This window comes from Oryctolagus cuniculus, chromosome 10 (genome assembly GCF_964237555.1).
Source record: "Oryctolagus cuniculus chromosome 10, mOryCun1.1, whole genome shotgun sequence".
Classification (NCBI taxonomy): domain Eukaryota; kingdom Metazoa; phylum Chordata; class Mammalia; order Lagomorpha; family Leporidae; genus Oryctolagus; species Oryctolagus cuniculus.
This window is the reverse complement of record NC_091441.1, coordinates 69,885,778-69,906,886: the sequence shown is the minus strand read 5'-3', so window position 1 is coordinate 69,906,886 and position 21,109 is coordinate 69,885,778. Positions and strand designations below refer to the sequence as shown.

At 41.6% G+C, this 21,109-nt stretch overlaps 1 protein-coding gene across 5 annotated transcripts in view; it reads right to left on the bottom strand.

Moving 5' to 3' along the window:
- Window positions 1–21,109, bottom strand: part of CEP192 (centrosomal protein 192) — a 150,440-nt gene that overhangs the window by 98,616 nt on the left and 30,715 nt on the right. For all 5 annotated transcript variants that reach the window (XM_017343984.3, XM_070050534.1, XM_070050531.1 and 2 more), the window contains exons 6-10: window positions 21,036–21,088; window positions 16,309–16,429; window positions 14,346–14,494; window positions 11,866–12,010; window positions 9,195–9,310 (exon numbers count right to left, since the gene is read on the bottom strand). In XM_017343984.3, coding sequence (XP_017199473.3) covers window positions 9,195–9,310; window positions 11,866–12,010; window positions 14,346–14,494; window positions 16,309–16,429; window positions 21,036–21,088 — 584 coding nt within the window. The remainder of the gene's footprint in view (window positions 1–9,194; window positions 9,311–11,865; window positions 12,011–14,345; window positions 14,495–16,308; window positions 16,430–21,035; window positions 21,089–21,109) is intronic.

Below are 21,109 nucleotides of genomic sequence, written 5' to 3'. Positions count from 1 at the left end.
ATTACAACACAACTAAAGGCTAATTTAAAGCGGTTCTTTTTACTTGGAACATCATGCCCAGACATCAAGAAAAAAGTTGCATGGCATACTAGAAGTCAGAAAACAGTCTGAACACAGAGCTAACATCAGAATCAGACAAGTAGACAGCAATTCAAAATTGCACAAGGATTTTCAGTATAGGTAACTACACAGGCAATAATAAAAGTTAATATTAATGAAACTTTAATTTGGAACTCCACTTTTTATTTCTTACATGATGTAAAAGACAACTACACAAAAAACCATTAATCTATGACACTGGGCACACAATGTGTAAAAATGTTATCTGTGACATCAACAGCAACACAGAGAAGCAGACCTTCTGTTTGTGACTGAAGTTGGGTTGGTACAAATTCAAATGGGAGTTTTATAACTTCAGGATGTTAAACGTAATCCCCATGGTAACCACAAAGAAAATAGCTACAGAATTTATATACACAGAATACAAACAACAAAGTGACAAAAGTAATTTCCTCTTGATATGTAATCATTTTAAATGTAAATAGATGCAATTCTCCAATCAAAGACACAGACTGAGTGAATGAGAAAAAACATATAACACAACTACAGGCTGGCTACATGAAACTTGCTTTAGATACAGACACAAAAGGGTTAAAAATAAGAACTGAAGAAGGAGCTGGCATTGGAGCCAATGAGTTAAGCTCAACTCGCATTGCTGACATTCCATATTGGAGTTCCTCTGAGGTACTCTGCTTCTGATACAGCTTCCTACTATGTTAGCACCTGGGAAGGCAGCAGATGATGGCCCAAGTACCTAGGATAAAGTTCTTTTTTTTTTTTTTAACTTTTATTTAATGAATATAAATTTCCAAAGTACAGCTTATGGATTACAATGGCTTCCCCCCCATAACGTCCCTCCCACCCGCAACCCTCCCCTCTCCCACTCCCTCTCCCCTTCCATTCACATCAAGATTCATTTTTGATTCTCTTTATATACAGAAGATCAGTTTAGCATACATTAAGTAAAGATTTCAACAGTTTGTTCCCACACAGAAACATAAAGTGAAAAATAATAGATGATTTAGACAAGGTCATAGTCAAAGTGGAGGTTCTCTCCTCCCTTCAGAGAAAGGTACCTCCTTCTTTGAAGACCTGTTCTTTCCACTGGGATCTCACTCACAGAGATCTTTCATTTAGGTGTTGTGTGGTTTTTTTTTTTTTTTTTTTTTTTTTGCCAGAGTGTCTTGGCTTTCCATGCCTGAAATACTCTCATGGGCTTTTCAGCCAGATTGGAATGCCTTTAGGGCTGATTCTGTGGCCAGAGTGCTGTTTAGGACATCCGCCATTCTATGAGTCTGCTGAGGAAGCGAGATACTCAGCAGGATAAAGTTCTTGTCTCCGCCTTCAGCCTGGCCCAGAACTGACTGTTGTAACCATTTAGGGAGTGAATCAGCAGGTGGAATCTCTCTTCCTCTCTCTCTGCCATTTTGTCTTTCAAATAAATAGATGAATAATTTTAAAAATTAAAAAGAAAGAAAATACTCCACGGAAATAGTAACCAAACAGTGGTGGTAGCTATATCATCAAATAAATTGATATACAAACAAAAAGGATTACAAGAGACAGAGAAGAACATCATATATTAGTAAGTCAATATAACAAGATATAACAATTATGAATATTTACATCCAGAATAACAGACCCCTAAAATAAATGAAGTAAAAATTAACAGCACTGGAGGGAGAAATAAGAAGTTCTATAATTCTAGTTGAAAATTTCAATATACTACCTTCAAAAATAAAATAATCAGCCAGAAGATAGGGATGGAGATACAGGACATAAATAACACAATAAATCATCTAGACCTAACAGACATACACAAAACACCCTACCACCAATGGCAGGACACAGTCTTCATAAGAACATGTGCAACATTCTTCAGGACAGATCATATTTTCTGCCACAATGCAAGTCTCAGAAACACTAAAAGATATACAAAGTGCAGGGGTACTTCAAAAAATTCATGGAAAAATGAAATTTAAGTTTAAGTTTAAAATACTTTGTTTAAAAAATTTGAAATCCATGCATAGTTTTCATAATATATATTTTCCACAAATTTGTTGAAGACTCCCCTATATCTTCTCTAAACATAATAGGATGAAGTTAGAAATGAAACTAGAAAATTCACAAATATATACAATTTAAACATAATACTGAACAACCAATAGGTCAAAGAAAATTACAAAATACTTAAGAGAAATGAAAGTGGAAACACAAGATACTAAAACTTACAAAGCTGGGGCCGGTACTGTGGTGTAGCAAATAAAGCCACCACCTGCAGTGCCAGCATCCCATATGGGCACCAGATCTAGCCCTGGCTGCTCCACTTTTGATCCAGCTCCCTGCTAATGCGCCTGGGAGAGCAGGGAAAGACGGCCCAAGTTTTGGGCCCCTGTACCCACATGGGAGATCCGGAAGAAACTCCTGGATCCTGGCTCTGGATCAGCTCAGTGGCCTCTTGGGGAGTGAACCAACAGATCCAAGATATTCTCTCTCTCTCTCTCTAACTCTGCCTTTCAAATAGAATAAATAAATCTTTAAAAAAAAAATGGGATGCAGCAAAAGCAGTGTTAAAAGTGAAATTTATAGTTGTAAATGCCTACATAAAGGAAGCAGAATCTCAAATGAATAACCTAACTTTACGTCTTAAGGAACTAAAAAGTAAGAGCAAATTAAACTGAAAGCTAGCAAATGAAGGACATGATAAAGATTAGAGAGACAGGGCAGGCACTGTGACACAGTAGGTTAATCTTCCACCTGCGGCACCAGCATCCCATCTGGGCACCAGTTATAGTCTGGTCTGCCTCTCATCCAATCCAGCTCTCTGCTATGGGAAAGCAGTAGAAGATGGCCCAAGTCCTTGGGTCCCTGCACCCACATGGGAGACCAGGCTCCTGGCTTTGGATTGACTCAGCTCCAGCCGTTGCAGCCATCTGGGCAGTGAACCAACGGAAGGAAGACCTTTCTCTCTGTCTCTCCCTCTCATTGTCTATAACTCTACCTCTCAAATACATAAATAAATCTTTAAAAAAAAAAGATTAGAGAGAGTATTTTAAAAATGGAGAAAAATAGCTGATTCTTTCAAAATATTAGCAAAATAGAAAACTCATTCACTAAACAGATGAAAGATGATATGCAACAAAAAGTGACTAAATTCAGAAATTGAAGTAGACATTACTACTGACCTTCAAAGATAAAAGGGATAATAAGAGAACTCTGCACATTTGTGTGGGCCAATAAATCAAGCAACCCAAAAGAAATGAATTAAGTCTAAGTTACATAAAGTTCCTAAAACACAGATAAATAGAAAATCTCAACAGACTTGTAATGAGTAAAGTAATTAAACTGGTAATCAAAAACTGTCCAAGAATCAAATACATCCTGGACCAGATGGCTTTACTAGTGAAGTCCACCAAACAATTCTTCTCAAATTCTTCCCAAAATACTGAAGAGGGAATGTTTCCTAACTCACTGTATGAGGTCACAACTATTCTGATACCAAAGTAAGATAAAGACATCACAAGAATATTTTAGACTAGTATCCTTCATGAATACAGAAAGGGAAAATCCTCAATAATGACTAACAAATTCAATCCAACAACACATTATAAGAGTATTCACCATAACCAATTGGGATGTACTCCAAGAATGCAAGGCTGGTTTGATATAAAAAACTCAATGTACTACATCACATTAATAAAACTATATAATCATCTTAATGCCAAAAAGAGGCACTGAACAGTAAGGAAGGCAATTCTCAAAACATTAAAGTTAGAACTACCACATAACTCAAGAGTTCCATTCTTAGATATATATATCCCAGACTTGTAAGCAGAGACTCAATCAAATATTTACACAGGAATGGTCACAACATCATTACTTTGAATAACCAAAAGGCAGAAACACCTAAGATTCCACTGATCGATGAGGATATAGATAAAATGTACTATAATAGAATATTACTCAGTCATAAATAAAATGTTGATACATGCTACAACATGAATAAACACTGAAAATATCACACCTAGTGAAATAAACCAGAAACAGAAAAGTTAAATATATTGTGATTCCACTTATATGAAGTTACCTGCAGTAGTCAAATTCATAGCAATAGAAAACAAACTGCCAGAGTTTTGAGAAAGAGGGGAATGTTGCTTAATGGGGATAGAGTTTTACTTGTGCAAAGTGAAAAGAGTTCCAGAGATTGGCTGCATGATGTACACATGCTTAACACTACTGAACTATACATTTAAAAATGGTTAAAAATGGTTAAGATGGTAATTTTATGTTGTATATATTTTATCACACTTTAAAAATATAAAACATGAAAATAGAGATGCATAAAGAAGCAAAAAAAGAATTTTATTTTTCTTTTCCTTCTATTTGAAAATCAGAAAATGATGATGACAAATGGCCACACACACACACACACACACACACACATATTGAGAGAGATCTTTCATCAGCTTTCATCTTCCTCAAACACCAACAACAGCCTGGCTAGGTCAGCCTGAAGTCAGGAGTCAGGAACTCAATCCAGGTCTACCACATGGTTGGTTACAAAGGACCCAACTACTCAAGCCATCACCTGCTGCCTCCCCAGAGTATACATTAGCAGGAAATTGGAGTTAGAAGAGAAGCCAGGACTTGAACCCAGGCACCCAGATATCAGACCTAAGTGTCCCAGGCAGCATCTTAACTGCTATACTAAATGCCCACCCTGAGCAAGCAAGGTGGGTATCGTTTAGAAGAAGTATCCCATGATTACTGATGCCATAAACAAGAGTGTCAATTTGTTAAGTCAACAACAGGAGGCACTGTGCACTTACTCCTCATGTAGGATCTCTGTCCTTAATGTGCTGTACATTGTGATTTAATGCTATAACGAGTACTCAAACAGTATTTTTCACTTTGTGTTTCTATGTGGGTGCAAACTGTTGAAATCTTTACTTAATATATACTAAACTGATATTCTGTATATAAAGAGAATTAAAAATGAATCTTGATGTGAATGGAAGGGGAGAGGGAGCGGGAAAGGGGAGGGTTGCGGGTGGGAGGGAAGTTATGGGGAGGGAGCCATTGTAATCCATAAGCTGTACTTTGGAAATTTATATTCATTAAATAAAAGTTAAAAAAGAAAAAGTATCCCAGATACAAAACTCACACCATGGTTTGCAGAATTACCAGATTATTAGAAAGCAATGCTGGACAGCATGAAAACATATCCTGATTACTGAAGAAACAGAGCAGGGAACAAGGATGTAATAAACAGTGTAGGGAACAAGGATGTAATAAAAGATACACATAAAAGGATTCAAAAAGGGCCCAAAGTTTTACAATCCAGCTATAAAAAGAATTCAAACAAATGTTAAGCTGACACCCTCAATTATTTATTTAGCTATTTTAATTTTTTCCTTTTTAGGTAAGGAGAGTTTTCACCACCAGATGGCACCCATGCACCTTCAACTCCCCCAAATTTACACTATTTTAGTGGTAAAACAATTTGTTTCTAAGATAAGCCAGTACTTCAAAAAGTTTGTGGAAAATAGAATTAAAGGTAAGTATACTTTACTGCAAGATATTTTAAATCCATGCATACGAATTCTTCAAAAAGCTCATGGAGATGTATAGTATGAAAATATTATGCATAGATTTTAATTTTTCCTAAAACTTTCAAAAGTACCCTTGTATAGTAACATATTAAACAGAAAGAATTCGATTAACTCAAGATAGTAGCTTGTATTTGTGTTCTACAGACTTCACACAACAGAAAAAAACGGGCTGCAGATCTTGCCAAATGAAGGATACCACTAGGTTGCTTCACAGTAACACAAACTGTACTACTCCAAGTACAAAAAAAACTATGGACACTTCATGCAATAATGTATTTGAAGGGTGACCTGCAGGCAGGGATTTCTTCCCCATTTAAGAAGTGTGAGAACAAGTTCACACATCCTGTCCCATATGCACCAGCCTCCTTAGCAGCCTCTGTGGTGTTTCAGCATTGAGAATCCCTAGGCTCCTACAGAAACAGCTGTCTTAGGTATTCAATACTTCCTGAGAAGATGGGCCAGAAATGAATCATCAGATCATGTCTTTGCTTACAACAGGAAAAATTTCCACCTTCAAAAAATTTTTGCAACACAACACAATCAGAACTTGGGGGCTTCCTACAGGAAGTGCCATGCAGTTTAACAGGACTTGGCTTTACTTTACAATTATCTAAGTACTTCTTTTATTTTCCTACCAAGTAAAGAGGATTATCTCTGCATGACTTGTGCATCAAGTACTTAACTCTCACTGAGAAGATCCCCAGTAATTCTCAGCTGAAATGACCTACTCAAGGTTCCCAGCAATTTGTGAGTGCTTACCCATATTAAAAGGAAATGGGGCAGTTAAGATGCCCACACTCCAGACTGGAGTACCTAGGTTCAATTCCTGGCATGGGCTGCTGAGTCTTCCTCCAAAGGCAGACCCTGAAGGCAGGGACCATGGTTCAAGCACTGGGTTCCTGCCACCATGATGGCATTCCCAACTCCTAGGTTCAGCCCTAGCCCAGTCCCAGCCCCAGCCTTTAAAGGTATTTGGGGGAATGAACCAGCAGAAGTGGGTACTCACGCTTGCCCTGCCTCTCAAATAAATAATAATTTCAATATATTCCATTTTTAAAATATTTATTTATTTATTTATTTGAAAGCGTTACACAGAGAAGGGAAGAGAGAGAGAGAGAGAGAGAGAGAGCTCTTTCATCTGCTGGTTCACTCCCCAGTGGGTCACAACAGCTGGAACTGTGCTGATCTGAAGCCAGGAGCCAGGAGATTTTTCCGGGTCTCCCATGCAGGTGCAGGGGCCCAAGGACTTGGGCCATTTTCTACTACTTTCCCAGGCCATAGCAGAGAGCTGACTGGAAGTAGAGCAGCCTGGACTCGAACCGGCGCCCATATGGGATGCCAGCACTGCAGGCAGCGGCTTTACCCACTATGCCACAGTGCTGGCCCCAACATATTCCATTTTTAATGGCAAACAGTCACTATTAAATGAAGACTATGGAGTTGGCACTGTGGTGTAGTAGGCTAAGCCTCTGCCTACAATGCTGGCATCCCATATGGGCACGAGTAAAAGTCCTAGCTGCTGCTCTTTCAATCCAGCTCTCTGCTTATGAGAAAGCATAAACAAATTTCCTCTGCATAGGAAAGCAGTGTAAGTGCTTGAGCCCCTGCACCTGCACGGGAAACCCACAAGAAGCTCCTGGCTTCAATCAGCACAGCTCCAGCATTTGCAGCCATTTGGGGAGTAAACAAGCAAATGGAAGACCTTTCTTCTCTTTGTCTCTCCCTCTTTCTGTAACTCTACCTCGCATATACATAAAATTTTTTAAAAAAGATTACTAAACTGTAACAGAACAAAATCCCTAGCCCAAAATTAAATACCACAGATTGATATATTGATATATTTATAAAACTTATAAAACTAATAAATGTTGTTTCTTCTTGTTTTCCCCTAATGTGTTAGTTCCAATTGGATGAGGGCTAGAAACATATTAGATAACAGAAATATTTTAGAATTACATTAAGTCTGCTCTGCCTGCAGCACCAGCATCCCACAAGGGCACTGGTTCGTGTCCTGGCTGCTCCTCTTCCGGAAAAAAAAAAAAAAAAAAAAAAAAAAAAAAAGAATTGTTTAAGTCTATACCACTGATATCTCTCTCCGAATCAGTCCTAGGAAAAAAACCCCAAAGATTCTAGAATACCTGTTCTGGTGACCACAGAAGGGCTTTGTACTTTATTTGTACCTAAGTGATTTCTGGAATGAGCTGCAAATTCTTGAATCTGCTGAAGAGCTAATTCTGGATAAGTAAAATATGTAGAATGATTAATATAACAGGAGTTCAGACAAATAAACATAGTTTACAATTATTTAAAAGTACCCAGGTATATGACCTAAAGTAAGAAAGAGGGTCATAATCTGGATTAGGAAAGCAAGGGGAAAAAAAACTAGAAACAAGGATTTGTAGAAGAAATGTACAAGAGTAAAAGAGACAGATAACATTGAGCCAAGATTATATAGCACTCAAGAAGTATTAATATGATAGATAACAGACAGAATATTAAGTACAAAAAAGCCACTACAGGGCCGGCGCTGTGGCGTAGCAGTTAAAGCCACCACCTACAGCACCAGCATCCCATACAGGCCCTGGATCGAGTTCCAGCTGTTCCTCTTCCAATCCAGCCCTCTACCATGGCCTGGGAAAGCAGTAGAAGAGGATGGCCTAAGTCTTATGGCCCCTGCACTTGCACGGAGACCCAAAAGAAGCTCCTGGCTCCTGGCTTCAGCCTGGCCCAGCCCTGGCTACTGCAATCATTTGGGAAGTGCAAAAGTAATGGTAGATCTCTCTCTCTCTCTCTCTCTGCCTTTCAAAAAAATAAATAAATTAAAAAAAAAAAAAAAGCCAACAAGACTGATCAGATGGAAACATGACAGAATAAGTACCTTGAACTTGAATAGGGGTAAAAGAAATAAACAGGAGAGAACAACTCCAGGACATAAGCCTGAGAACTTTCTAAAAAGAATGAGTCTTCTGAACTGACAATTCCATCACCTGCTGCTGTAATATACTCAGAGGACTGCTCTAAGAATAAAATGACTGTCTTCTCCACATATTTAGTAAGCACATACATACTCCACCTGAACAGTAAAAACCATCCTACAATCCTGACCCACATATTACTAAAAAAGGGATAGAAGAGTGTCAAAAGTTACTACCAAGCTTCAACCATAGGAGAAATGGGTAACATTAACCATTAACAAATAGAAACACTAAAAAACAAAAATAAATATGCTGGAGTAAGATAAAAGCAGTTCACTTTTTCCTTAATGATCAAACATTAACTGAAGAACTTTTTAGGTGAATAATCTAAATTCAAGTTATTAAATATTTAAATGCAAGAAAATTATACAATTGTACAATACTGTTATCAAAGATACATACACACAAATATTATCAGAGACATTAATGCATTCTGTTATTCTCCAGAAGTCAACAATAACTACTATTTGAAAAAAATTGGTATCATACAACACAAAAGATTCATTTCTTTTCACAGCAAATTTAAATACAATGCATATGAACTTACCCTGCTCTGATCTGGAACAATACCCTTCAAACTTTCTGTCCTTTTTTTCTCAGTTCTCCAGGTACTAGAAGGAAATTGTGATGAACCATCTACATGTGTTCTACTGTTCCCAGATCCTACAGAATTACCCGAAAAGTAAAGAAACAAAGTGGAACAGTGTCAAAGTTTGGGTAATCTAATGTAAAACTACTTACTGATAGTCAAATTTTACATAAACAAAATGACTAGCATTTATGGCATTCATTGACAACTTCAGTAACTGCATATGAAAGGAAACAGCATTAAGAAGCAATAATGAACATGACAAAGTCTATCATACAGAATTTATTTCTAATTCTCAACTGTCAGAGGAAAATTATTCATATTAGTCAACCAAGAAATATATGCCAGTGTTAATAATGATACCAATTTACTTAGACACTATCAAAAATGCTTCTGAAAAGTTTTCAACTATCTAAAAATTTGAAAAGATAGAAAGATTAATATATAATCAATCATAAAAAAGAAATGAATCTTGGGAGGGCACATTGTGGCACAGTGGGTTAAGCCACATCCCATATTGGAGTGCCTGGGACAGAATCCTACTTCTGCTTCTGTTTCAAAATCCAGCTTCCTGCAAATGCTTCTGGGAGGCAGCAGATGACAGCCAAAGTACATGGATTCCTCCCATCCATGTGAGAGACTGAGACAGAGTTTCTGGCTCCTAGCTTCAGCCCAGTCTAACCTGGCTATTCCAGGCATTTGGGGGATGAACCAGCAAATCAAAGAGCACTCGCTCGCTCGCTCGCTCTCTCTACCTTTCAAATAAAAATCTCTTTTAAAAGGGGGTGGGGGAGCAGGTGGGCAGGCAGTGCAGTGGTACAGCAAATCAAGACACTGCCATATGAGCATTGGTTCGAGTCCCAACTGCCCCACTTCCAATCCAGCTCTTTGCTAATGTGGAAGATGAGCCAAGTGCTTGGGCCCCTGACACCCATGTAGGAGACTCAGATGGAGTTCCAGGTTCCTGGCTTTGGCCTAGCCTAGCCTGGACCACTGTGGCCATCAAGGGAGTGAACCATCAGATGTAAGATCCCTTTCTTTTCATGTAACACTGTCTTTCAAATAAATTATCTTAAGGAAAAAGTTGTTTTAAAGAAAAAGGTGAAGTCAAATACACAATTTAAGAACTAGGAATCATGGGGCTGGCGCCATGGCACAGTAGGTTAATCTTCTGCCTGAGGCACCAGCATCCCATGTGGGTGATGGTTCTAGTCCCAGCTGCCCCTCTTCCAATCCAGCGCTCTGCTGTGGCCTGGGAAGGCAGTGGAAGATGGCCCAAGTGCTTGTGCCCCTGTACCTGCATGAGAGACCCAGAAGAAGCTCCTGACTCCTGGCTTCAGAACGGCGCAGCTCCGGCCATTGCAGCCATTTGGAGAGAGAACCAAATGACGGAAGACCTTTCTCTCTGTCTCTTCTTCTCACTGTCTGTAACTCTACTTCTCAAATAAATAAATAAAATCTTTATTTTTTTGGTTTTTTTTTTTATTTTTTGACAGGCAGAGTGGACAGTGAGAGAGAGAGACAGAGAGAAAGGTCTTCCTTTGCCGTTGGTTCACCCTCCAATGGCCGCCGCAGCCATCGTGCTGCAGCCGGCGCACTGCGCTGATCCGGTGGCAGGAGCCAGGAGCCAGGTGCTTTTCCTGGTCTCCCATGGGGTGCAGGGCCCAAGCACCTGGGTCATCCTCCACTGCACTCCCTGGCCACAGCAGAGAGCTGGCCTGGAAGAGGGGCAACCGGGACAGAATCCGGCGCCCCAACCGGGACTAGAACCCGGTGTGCCGGCGCCGCTAGGTGGAGGATTAGCCTAGTGAGCCACGGCGCCAGCCCAAATAAATAAAATCTTTAAAAAAAGAAAAAAAAAAAAAAAAGAACTAGAAATCCTGGGGTCAGCACTGTGGTGCAGAGGGTTAAAGCCCTGGCCTGAAATGCCAAAATCCCATATGGGCACCGGTTCTAGTATCTGCTGTTCCTCTTCCGATCCAGCTCTCTGCTATGGCCTGGGAAAGCAGTAGAAGATGGCCCAAGTCCTTGGGCCCCTGAACCCGTGTGGGAAACCTGGAAGAAGCTCCTGGCTCCAGGCTTTGGATTGGCACAGCTCCAGCTGTTGCGGCCATCTGAGGAGTAAACCAGAGGATGGAAGATCTCTCTCTCTCTGTAACTGTATCTTTTTTTTTTTTTTTTTTTTTTTTTGGACAGGCAGAGTGGACAGTGAGAGAGAGAGAGATAGAGAGAAAGGTCTTCCTTTGCCGTTGGTTCACCCTCCAATGGCCGCCGCGGCTGGCGCGCTGCGGCCGGCACACCGTGCTAATCCAAAGGCAGGAGCCAGGTACTTATCCTGGTCTCCCATGGGGTGCAGGGCCCAAGGACTTGGGCCATCCTGCACTGCACTCCCTGGCCACAGCAGAGAGCTGGCCTGGAAGAGGGGCAACCGGGACAGAATCTGGCACCCCGACCGGGACTAGAACCCAATGTGCCGGCGCCGCAAGGTGGAGGATTAGCCTAGTGAGCCACGGCGCCGGCCTTAACTGTATCTTTCAAATAAATAAAGTAAATCTTTAAAAATAACATCTACAACAACAACAACAACAATAAAAAAAAAAAGAACTAGGAATCCTATTTCAGTACTTACTGATCCCAGAATGACAAACAGCATGGCCTTCCTCACTCTCTTTGTGGGTTGTTTCAGAATTTTCTGAAGAATGTGAGCCATGGGAAATCAGAAAGCTGTTACTTTCTGATTGAAATTTACAGGTTAAAGCATTGTTTTCATTTTCCTGTTAAAAGAATATGTTAGCTGTATTCATTAAAATCATATATCTTGAGGGGGCAAACATGGGCAGCAGAGAACAGCTGTTTCCTGGAAGGAAGCCAGGTCATGAAAGCAGAAGGGAGGCTTCTGCAAAGATACTACAACCAGTTCAGGGAGGGCTGAGGAGAGCAGGATGATCACACGATCTTCCTGTGCCACCCCGTAGACTTATTCACAACAAAGTGGAAGATGTGCTTTCATGAGGAGACATGTAGCCAGTACTACCTTTTTTTGTCCTAGAAACTTTTAATTTAAGGTATACAAATTTCATGCATTTCATATATACAAAGCCATTAATATCTTAACCAACACTATCAAATATAGCAATTACCAATAGTGGGACAAATAGGATTACACTTCTCCTTATGTGAGGTAATACAACATTCCCAGTACTTAATATGAATCCACTCATGAGAAAAAAGTTTAATTTGAAATTTTGACAAAATGTTTAATCTAATTCAGGAGGAAAAAAAAGTCACATATATCTAGATAAGGAATCATTCTACAAGACAAAAAGTCAAGACTATATACAGTGTTTAATTTCCTGAAAGAACTGCTCCAAATCTACTCCTAAAAGAGAATAAAAAGGGTATCCATGTTGCAGTGCGGCAGGTTAAGCCACCACTTATGAAGCTAGCATGATGGTGCAAGTCCTGGCTGCTCAGCTTCCAATCCAGGGAGCTGATGTGGTTGGGAAAGCAGAAGATGGTCTCAGTGCAGCCATTTGGGGAGTGAACTAGCAGGATGAAAGATCTCTCTTTCTTTGTCTCCCTCGCTTTGTAACTCTGCCTTTCAAATAAACTAAACAAATCTCAAAACAAAACAAAACAAAAAACAGGACAACCCAAGGCAAGTGTAATCTCTGACCGTATTCTGGATCAGACACAATCAAGGACATAAGTGTGTCAAAGTTAAGTAACAGAATTGTGACTATGAAGGGAAATGTTCTTATTCACAGAGATAAATGTTGATTTATTGGGGGAAACATTATGCTATCCACAATTTATTTTCAAATGATTCAGGGAGGAAGCATTTATGGACAGAGAAAAAAAACCACAAAACTGGAAAACATTAACAACTGGTTAGGGACATAGCAGGTAAAGCTGCTGCCCACAGTGCCGGCATCCTATACAGGTGCCAGTTCATTTCCTGGCTGTTCCACTTCCAATCCAACTCCCTGCTAATGGCCAGGAAAGACAGCAGAGAATGGCCCAAATGCTTGGGCCCAAGCACCCATGTGGGAGACCCCGAAGAAGCTCCTGGTTTCATTTGGGCCCAGCTCCAGCTGTTGCCACCATCTTGGGAGGGAAACAGCAGAAGGACTCTCTCTCTTTGGTTCTTCTTCTCTCTCTCTCAAATAAATAAATAAATCTTTAAAATAGAAAAAATGGCCGGGGCCAGAACCATGGCATACCAGATAAAGCCACTGAGTGTGGCGCCAGCATCCCATATGGGTGCCAGTTTGAGTCTCAGCTGTTCCACTTCTGGTCCAGTTCCCCACTAGTGGCCTGGGAAGGCAGTGGAGGATGGCCTGGGTACTTGGCCCCCTGCACCCACATGGGAGACCCCAAAAATCTCCTGGTTCCTGGCTTCAGATCAGTCCAATTATGGCCATTTTGGTCATCTGGGGAGTGAACTAATAGATGGAGGATCTCTCTCTCTCTCTCTCTCTCTAACTCTGCCCTTCAAATAAATGAATAAATAAATTCTTAAAAAAAATTTGTTAACACTGGATGGAAGGTATACAAACATCCATTGTACTATCTTTTTTTTTTTTTTTTTTTTTAATTTATTTGACAGATAGAGTTAGTGAGACAAAGAGACAGAGAGAAAGATCTTCCCTCCTTTGGTTCACCCCTGCAAATGGCCACTACGGTTGGAGCTACGCCGATCCGAGGCCAAGAACCAGGTGCTTCCTCCTGGACTCCCATGCAGGGGCAGGCGCCCAAGCATTTGGGCCAGCCTCCACTGCCTTCCCGGGCCACAGCAGAGAGCTGGACTGGAAGAGGAGGAACTGGGACTAGAACCCGGTGCCCATATGGGATGCCAGGTGTCACAGGCGGAGGATTAACCAAGTGAGCCACGGCGCCAGCCCTCACTGTACTATCTTTTCATTTGTTGTAGATTAGAGTAAGGTAAGAAAGAAGAATTAGGAACAAACAGGTATTTCTCATCAACCCTTATTTGGATAAAAGAGTCCAAAGAAAACCAAAGGCTTAAATTTAACATTAACAGCCAATGAAACGAATGGGAATTTTTCTAGGCCAGACTTTTGAAATACCATAAAGATTTAAACATACCTGACATGGATCACTTGTAGGTAACTTAAAACTTTTTTCTGGAGGTTCCTGTCCCTCTAGGTCTTCATATATCATTCCTGGAATTGCCAGTTGTTCGAAATAAGCCTCCAAATGATCATCATAAAACTCTTCATCATTGATATCATCATCTATTGACAAAATAGACAAAAATATAAGAAGATTTTGAGGTAGTGACTCAACTACAAATAATTTTAATCAAAAAAACCTGGAAAGATACAAATGGTTCAATGAACGGTTTTTCTTTTCACAATTGTCATGAGAAAATTACTAATATTTCAGTCACTTGCAAGTCATTAAGAACATTTTAATACAAGCTGAGGATTTAACCTCTGTGAAAGGACAGCAGAAACAGACCCTGGAATATTATCAAGTGACAATGTAGCATAAGAAAGCAAAGGGAAAGAGGCTCTTCATAAAATGGTGTGGCAAGTGGTTAACATTGTCAAAACAGGGTAGATAAGCCTATCATAGAAGAAATAAAAATAAAGAATGAATGAATGAGAGAAGACGAGACACTGAAAGGGCAAGATAAAACCAGGAATATCATAACGGTAGTAGTATAATAAACTGACACAGACTTTTTAGAGGTTAATTTAGTAATCAACAGAAAAAGCCTTTGATTTAATAATTTCACCTTTAAGAATGAAACCTATTGAAACAAAAAATCTTATAAATTCAGTAATTCCTTATCCACAATTCCACAATCCAAAAACAATTGAAAATGTCCTTTTTCAGCAAACCCTGTCCTGACACTCTTTATGGTTTCTATCTGCCCAGTCAGCTCAACAGCCCAGCCTTCAAAGCCATGAATGAGCTGGCCCCAGCTACTTTTCCAAGTGTATCTGCCAATGGGGCCTCCCACATGTGCTGCAGACCTGCTACACACGGCCAGAGGATTCTTGTACTGTTGAGGTACAATCTAAAGTTTAGCTACACAATTCTCTGCTCTTAGATGAGGTTCTGGAGAGAGTAGAGGCTAACTATGTCATCGGCTACCTAATTTCTTCACATAGTACTTTTTTCTTTTTTTTTTTTTGACAGGCAGAGTGGACAGTGAGAGAGAGAGACAGAGAGAAAGGTCTTCCTTTGCCGTTGGTTCACCCTCCAATGGCCGCCGCAGCCAGCGCGCTGCGGCCAGCGAACCGCGCTGATCCAATGGCAGGAGCCAGGTACTTATCCTGGTCTCCCATGGGGTGCAGGGCCCAAGCACTTGGGCCATCCTGCACTGCACTCCCTGGCCACAGCAGAGAGCTGGCCTGGAAGAGGGGCAACCGGGATAGAATCCGGCGCCCCGACCGGGACTTTTAACTAAGTGGCACCTTTAGGTGACTACTTTGTATCCAATGATGTTAAATTGTAGGATAATAATCATATCAAGATATACAGAATTAAGTTTTTAAATCCCATCACTTATAGGAAATGACCATCTGAGTGCTGAAAGGTAGGAAGAAAAGGTGAAGGTAAAAAACCAGAAAGTTAGCCGGCGCTGTGGCTCACTAGGCTAATTCTCCGCCTAGCGGCGCCGGCACACCGGGTTCTAGTCCTGGTCAGGGCGCCGGATTCTGTCCCGGTTGCCCCTCTTCCAGGCCAGCTCTCTGCTGTGGCCAGGGAGTGGAGGATGACCCAGGTGCTTGGGCCCTGCACCCCATGGGAGACCAGGAAAAGCACCTGGCTCCTGGCTCCTGCCATCGGATCAGCGCGGTGCACCGGCCGCAGCGCGCCGGCCGCGGCGGCCATTGGAGGGTGAACCAACGGCAAAGGAAGACCTTTCTCTCTGTCTCTCTCTCTCACTGTCCACTCTGCCTGTCAAAAAACAAAAACAAACAAACAAACAAAAACAAACAAACAAACAAACAAACAAACAAAAAAAACCAGAAAGTTGGCAAAGCAGCAGCAGAGTGGAAAGTAAGGAACCAGGAAACCGCAAATCAAATTACAGTACCAGAAGAATCTTCCAAGCTGGTCAGAGATGTAAGTCTCTCATTTTCTAAGAAGCTAGTATGGCTTAAATCAGTGTTGGGAATTTTGTTTTCAAAATGTTTTCCATCTCCAGGCACACCAACCTGAAAGAAAGACGACAGTGAGGTGAACAAGAGAAGCACATTCACTACTTAGACGAGAATAGTACAAGGCTCCAAAAAGCTGTCTCAACTTTCCATGTGCTCAGCATCTGTAAATCACAATGCAGACAATGAGGGGCTATTTGTTGTAGGTGTATTAATAACCTTCCTTCCTGCTCCCAGATCTCCTTGCTCCTCTTACCAAGTGAGACTCCTGAAAATTGAAGGCCTAAAAACTGGGCCTGAAAACTGGGGCTAGTGCTGCAGTGTAGCAGGTGAAGCCACAGTCCGCAGTGCCAGCATCCTATAAGGGCACCAGTTTGAGTCCCAGCTTGCTCCTCTTCCAATCCAGCTCTCTGCTATGGTCTGGGAAAGCAGTGGAAGATGGCCCAAGTCCTTGAGCCCCTGCACCTGCGTGGGAGACCGGGAAGAAGCTCCTGGCTTCAGATTGGCCCAGCTCCAGCTGTTGTGGCCATTTGGGGAGTAACCAGCGGATGGAAGATCTCTATCTCCCTTGCTCTCTGCCTCTGCGTTTTTGTAACTTTTTCAAATAATAAAAAAAAAATCTTAAAATTGTTGGCACATACGTAGAGAACCTAGTACCATGTTTAGTATACTCACTCTCACACAACTGAATCTGAGCAACACAAGGCTCAGAGAACAAAGTGAAAATAATAGAAAAGTTGGGCTCAGCAAGCTTTACCAAGTAATTCTTCATCGTCATACTGGAACAACTTATTTCTTTGCTTTTTAACCCAGTGACTATGAACTCCAAAGGGTGAATAGCAGTATGCTAAGGATGCTCAAGGACCAGAATGAAAATCTAACATTTCTCTTTAAGTGTCAATTTTATTTCAGACTAATATTAAACACACACTAAAACAATATGTGCATAAGAACTAGACTGCAAAATGTACACTAATGTTTAAGATGAAAACAAGGACCTTCAAAGTGATTTTTACCCTCACAAAGGGTTAGTGCTTAGTCGCAAATATTTCTAAGGCACAGGGGCACCAAGGGGCTACTGTGACACACTACTATTTAAACTAGATGCTCACCTAGATAGTCCATGAAAAATAAGACAGCTGTGTAATATAAAAACTGTGTTTTAATATTTTTCATAATAAGCTGGGGGGAAAATCTATGAGAAATAATACATGAAACATCCCAGCTTTTTTAGTCACATCTGCTTTGAGAACCTATCCCTCTACCATACTCGGTTCCTTACATACTAGACAACTAAAGCTAGACTCCAGAGAATGTCTCTCTTCTGCTAAAGTGGTTACACTTCTACAGGTTAGACAAGATCTAGCAAAAATACAGCACAGTAGTAGCTCCATTAAGTCCTGGTTTTTTGTTTTGTTTCTCTTTTTTTTTTTATTTGAAAGAGTTACACAGAGAGAGAAGGAGAGGCAGAGAGAGAGAGAGAGAGAGAGAGTCATCCATCCACTGGTTCACTCCCCCATTGGCTGCAATGGCCAGAGCTGTGCCGATCCAAAGCCAAGAGCCAGGAGCTTCCTCTGGGTCTCCCACATGGTTCTAGGGGCCCAGGCACTTGGGCCATCTTGCACTGCTATCCCAGGCCATAGCAGAGTTGGATCGGAAGAGGAGCACCCGGGTCTCGAACCGATGCCCATATGGGATGCAGGCGCTTCAGGCCACGGTGTTAACCTGCTGCGACACAGCGCCGGCCTCTCAGTTTTCTAATCCATTTATTTCTCCATACTCTCACTTCTTTCCCTTTTGTTGAGCATCTCATGTCTCTCTAACTGTTGCTGTCCAATTTTATAATACTGTTATTATCAAATTACTTCTAATACTTTTAGAAAGTCAATCCATCAGCTATCCTATGAAAATAAATTATCTTCCAGAGGGAAAATTTATGTTCTCCTTCAGAAACTTTTTATTTTTTGAAAATAAGTATATTTCTGTAAAATTTGATTGCAGTTTTAAGAAATCATGCTTTCTGGCTTAATTTCAACTTCACAACACCTGGACTCCCTCTATAAAACATCCCTCACACTTGAAACTCTCTGTACTTAAATACAGGGGCCAGTGGATAGGGCAGAATTGATGTGTTTTCTGTTGAGGACTAGAAAGTTATACATTTGAGGTTTTGTGAGCTGTACAATCTCTAGCAAACCTTCTCAACTCTGCTGCTCTAACATGAAATCAGCCATAAATATAACAAATGAACCTGGCTGTGTTCCCAACTTTACAAACACAGGTATTAGAAGGGATTTAGGGCCGGCGCCGTGGCTCACTAGGCTAATCCTCCGCCTTGCGGCGCCGGCACATCGGGTTCTAGTCCCGGACGGGGCACCGGATTCTGTCCCAGTTGCCCCTCTTCCAGGCCAGCTCTCTGCTGTGGCCAGGGAGTGCAGTGCAGGATGGCCCAAGTGCTTGGGCCCTGCACCCCATGGGAGACCAGGAAAAGCACCTGGCTCCTGCCATCGGATCAGCGCGGTGCACCGGCCGCAGCGCGCCAGCCGCGGCGGCCATTGGAGGGTGAACCAACAGCAAAGGAAGACCTTTCTCTCTGTCTCTTTCTCTCTCACTGTCCACTCTGCCTGTTAGGAAAAAAAAAGGTGGGGGGGGGGGGGGGAGGGGATTTGGACCATGAGCTCTGGTTTGCTAATCCCTGACACATGAAGTAACTTTTATTTTAGATCCTTTTGCAATCATTTACAAAAATAATCCTCCAAAACCTTATGAAAAGTAAAATTTTTAAAATCTCATCCCCTTTCTCTAAGTTTTACAAGTAATTATATATTTTAAGGCTCATAAAATGAGACTACACACCTCACGTCCAGGCTGTTTAAGCTGACAGAAACTGCTGATCTCCTCAGCATCCCTGCTGCCTTGGAGGAACCTACCACTTTTTACCTGACTTGGTCCTGGTGGAGCTGTGAGTCCCTCTGCTGTCTCTGTGCACATATGCACAATGCACAAGCACATACACAGATCCAGAATCCAACATCAGATTACAGTAGGCCTCTGTAACTACAGGTTCCATATCCAAGGATTCAACCAAGTGTGGATTGAAAATATAAGAAAAACAAAGGCATCTGTACTGAACATGCACAGATTTGTTTTTCTTTTTCTTTTTCTTTTTTTTTTTTTTTTTTGACAGGCAGAGTTGGTCAGTGAGAGAGAGACACACACAGAGAAAAAGGTCTTCCTTTTTCCGTTGGTTCAGCCCCTAAGTGGCCTCTACAGCCGGTGCGTTGCAGCAAGCGCGCTATGCAGATCCAAAGCCAGGAGCCAGGTGCTTCCTCCTGGTCTCCCATGCGGGTGCAGGTGCCCAAGCACTTGAGCCATCCTCCACTGCACTCCCGGGCCACAGCAGAGAGCTGGCCTGGAAGAGGGGCAACCGGGACAGAATCCGGCGCCCCGACCAGGACTAGAACCCCAGGTGCCGGTGCCGCAGGCAGAGGATTAGCTTAGTGAACTACGGCGCCAGCCCAAGATTTGTTTTCTTATCATTATTCCCTAAGCAATACAAACTATTTACATACAATTTACAACATATTAAGTATTATAAGAAATCTAGAGGATGGGCCCGCGCCGCAGCTCACTAGGCTAATCCTCCACCTAGCGGCGCCGGCACACCGGGTTCTAGTCCTGGTCAGGGCGCCGGATTCTGTCCCGGTTGCCCCTCTTCCAGGCCAGCTCTCTGCTGTGGCCCGGGAGTACAGTGCAGGATGGCCCAAGTGCTTGGGCCCTGCACCCCATGGAAGACCAGGAGAAGCACCTGGCTCCTGCCATCGGATCAGCACGGTGCGGCAGCCGCAGCGCGCCGGCCACGGCAGCCATTGGAGGGTGAACCAACAGCAAAGGAAGACCTTTCTCTCTGTCTCTCTCTCTCATTGTCCATTCTGCCAATAAATAAATAAATAAATAAATAAATAAAAAAAGAAATCTAGAGGATGTACATAGATTCTATACCAACACTACACCATCTCATGGTAGGCTGAGCATCTGCAGATTCTGGGAATCTGCATGAGTCCTGGAACCAATCCCACCCAGATACTGAGGGACATCTATACCTATCCCAACCCAATCACTGGCCCAGTGATTATCATAGAGAAGAATGTATAACCTGGGTAAGTCCATTAGAACTCTCTTTCTCATTTATCCTAAATCATACTCTTCTTTTTTGACAATGAATGTTAAGAGTGTAGACTTGGGTTTCTACAAATGAAGACAACTCACTAACAATCTCACAAATTATTAACAGAAAATCATGTACCAAGAACTGTTACGGGCAAACAGAGAAATCTTTGCCTTCATGAAGCTAACATGCTAGATGAGACAGAACAGAGTGAAGCTGAACAAAGAGATGCAGAGAGCCTTGATGATATCATCAATCCCAAGAATACACACACACACCCCCAAAAAAAGGAAAAAAGAATACACACACCCTATGACAACACCCCCCCCCTTGAAACTCCTCATAACGTGACATAAACTCCCATTTTTCCTGAAACTACCTCAGTTGGAGTTCTGCTATACCTATATAGAAACCTTTTAACATTTATAGGATATGTGAAATATGAACTTATTCTCACAAAACTCTAAAAATTGCTAAAAAAAATATAAAGTTTACCTTGTTTTCCTTGTTACTCATCCAAGGTTGTAAACAAAAGTCAACAGATGAATCTGCTTAGAAAAACAAAAACA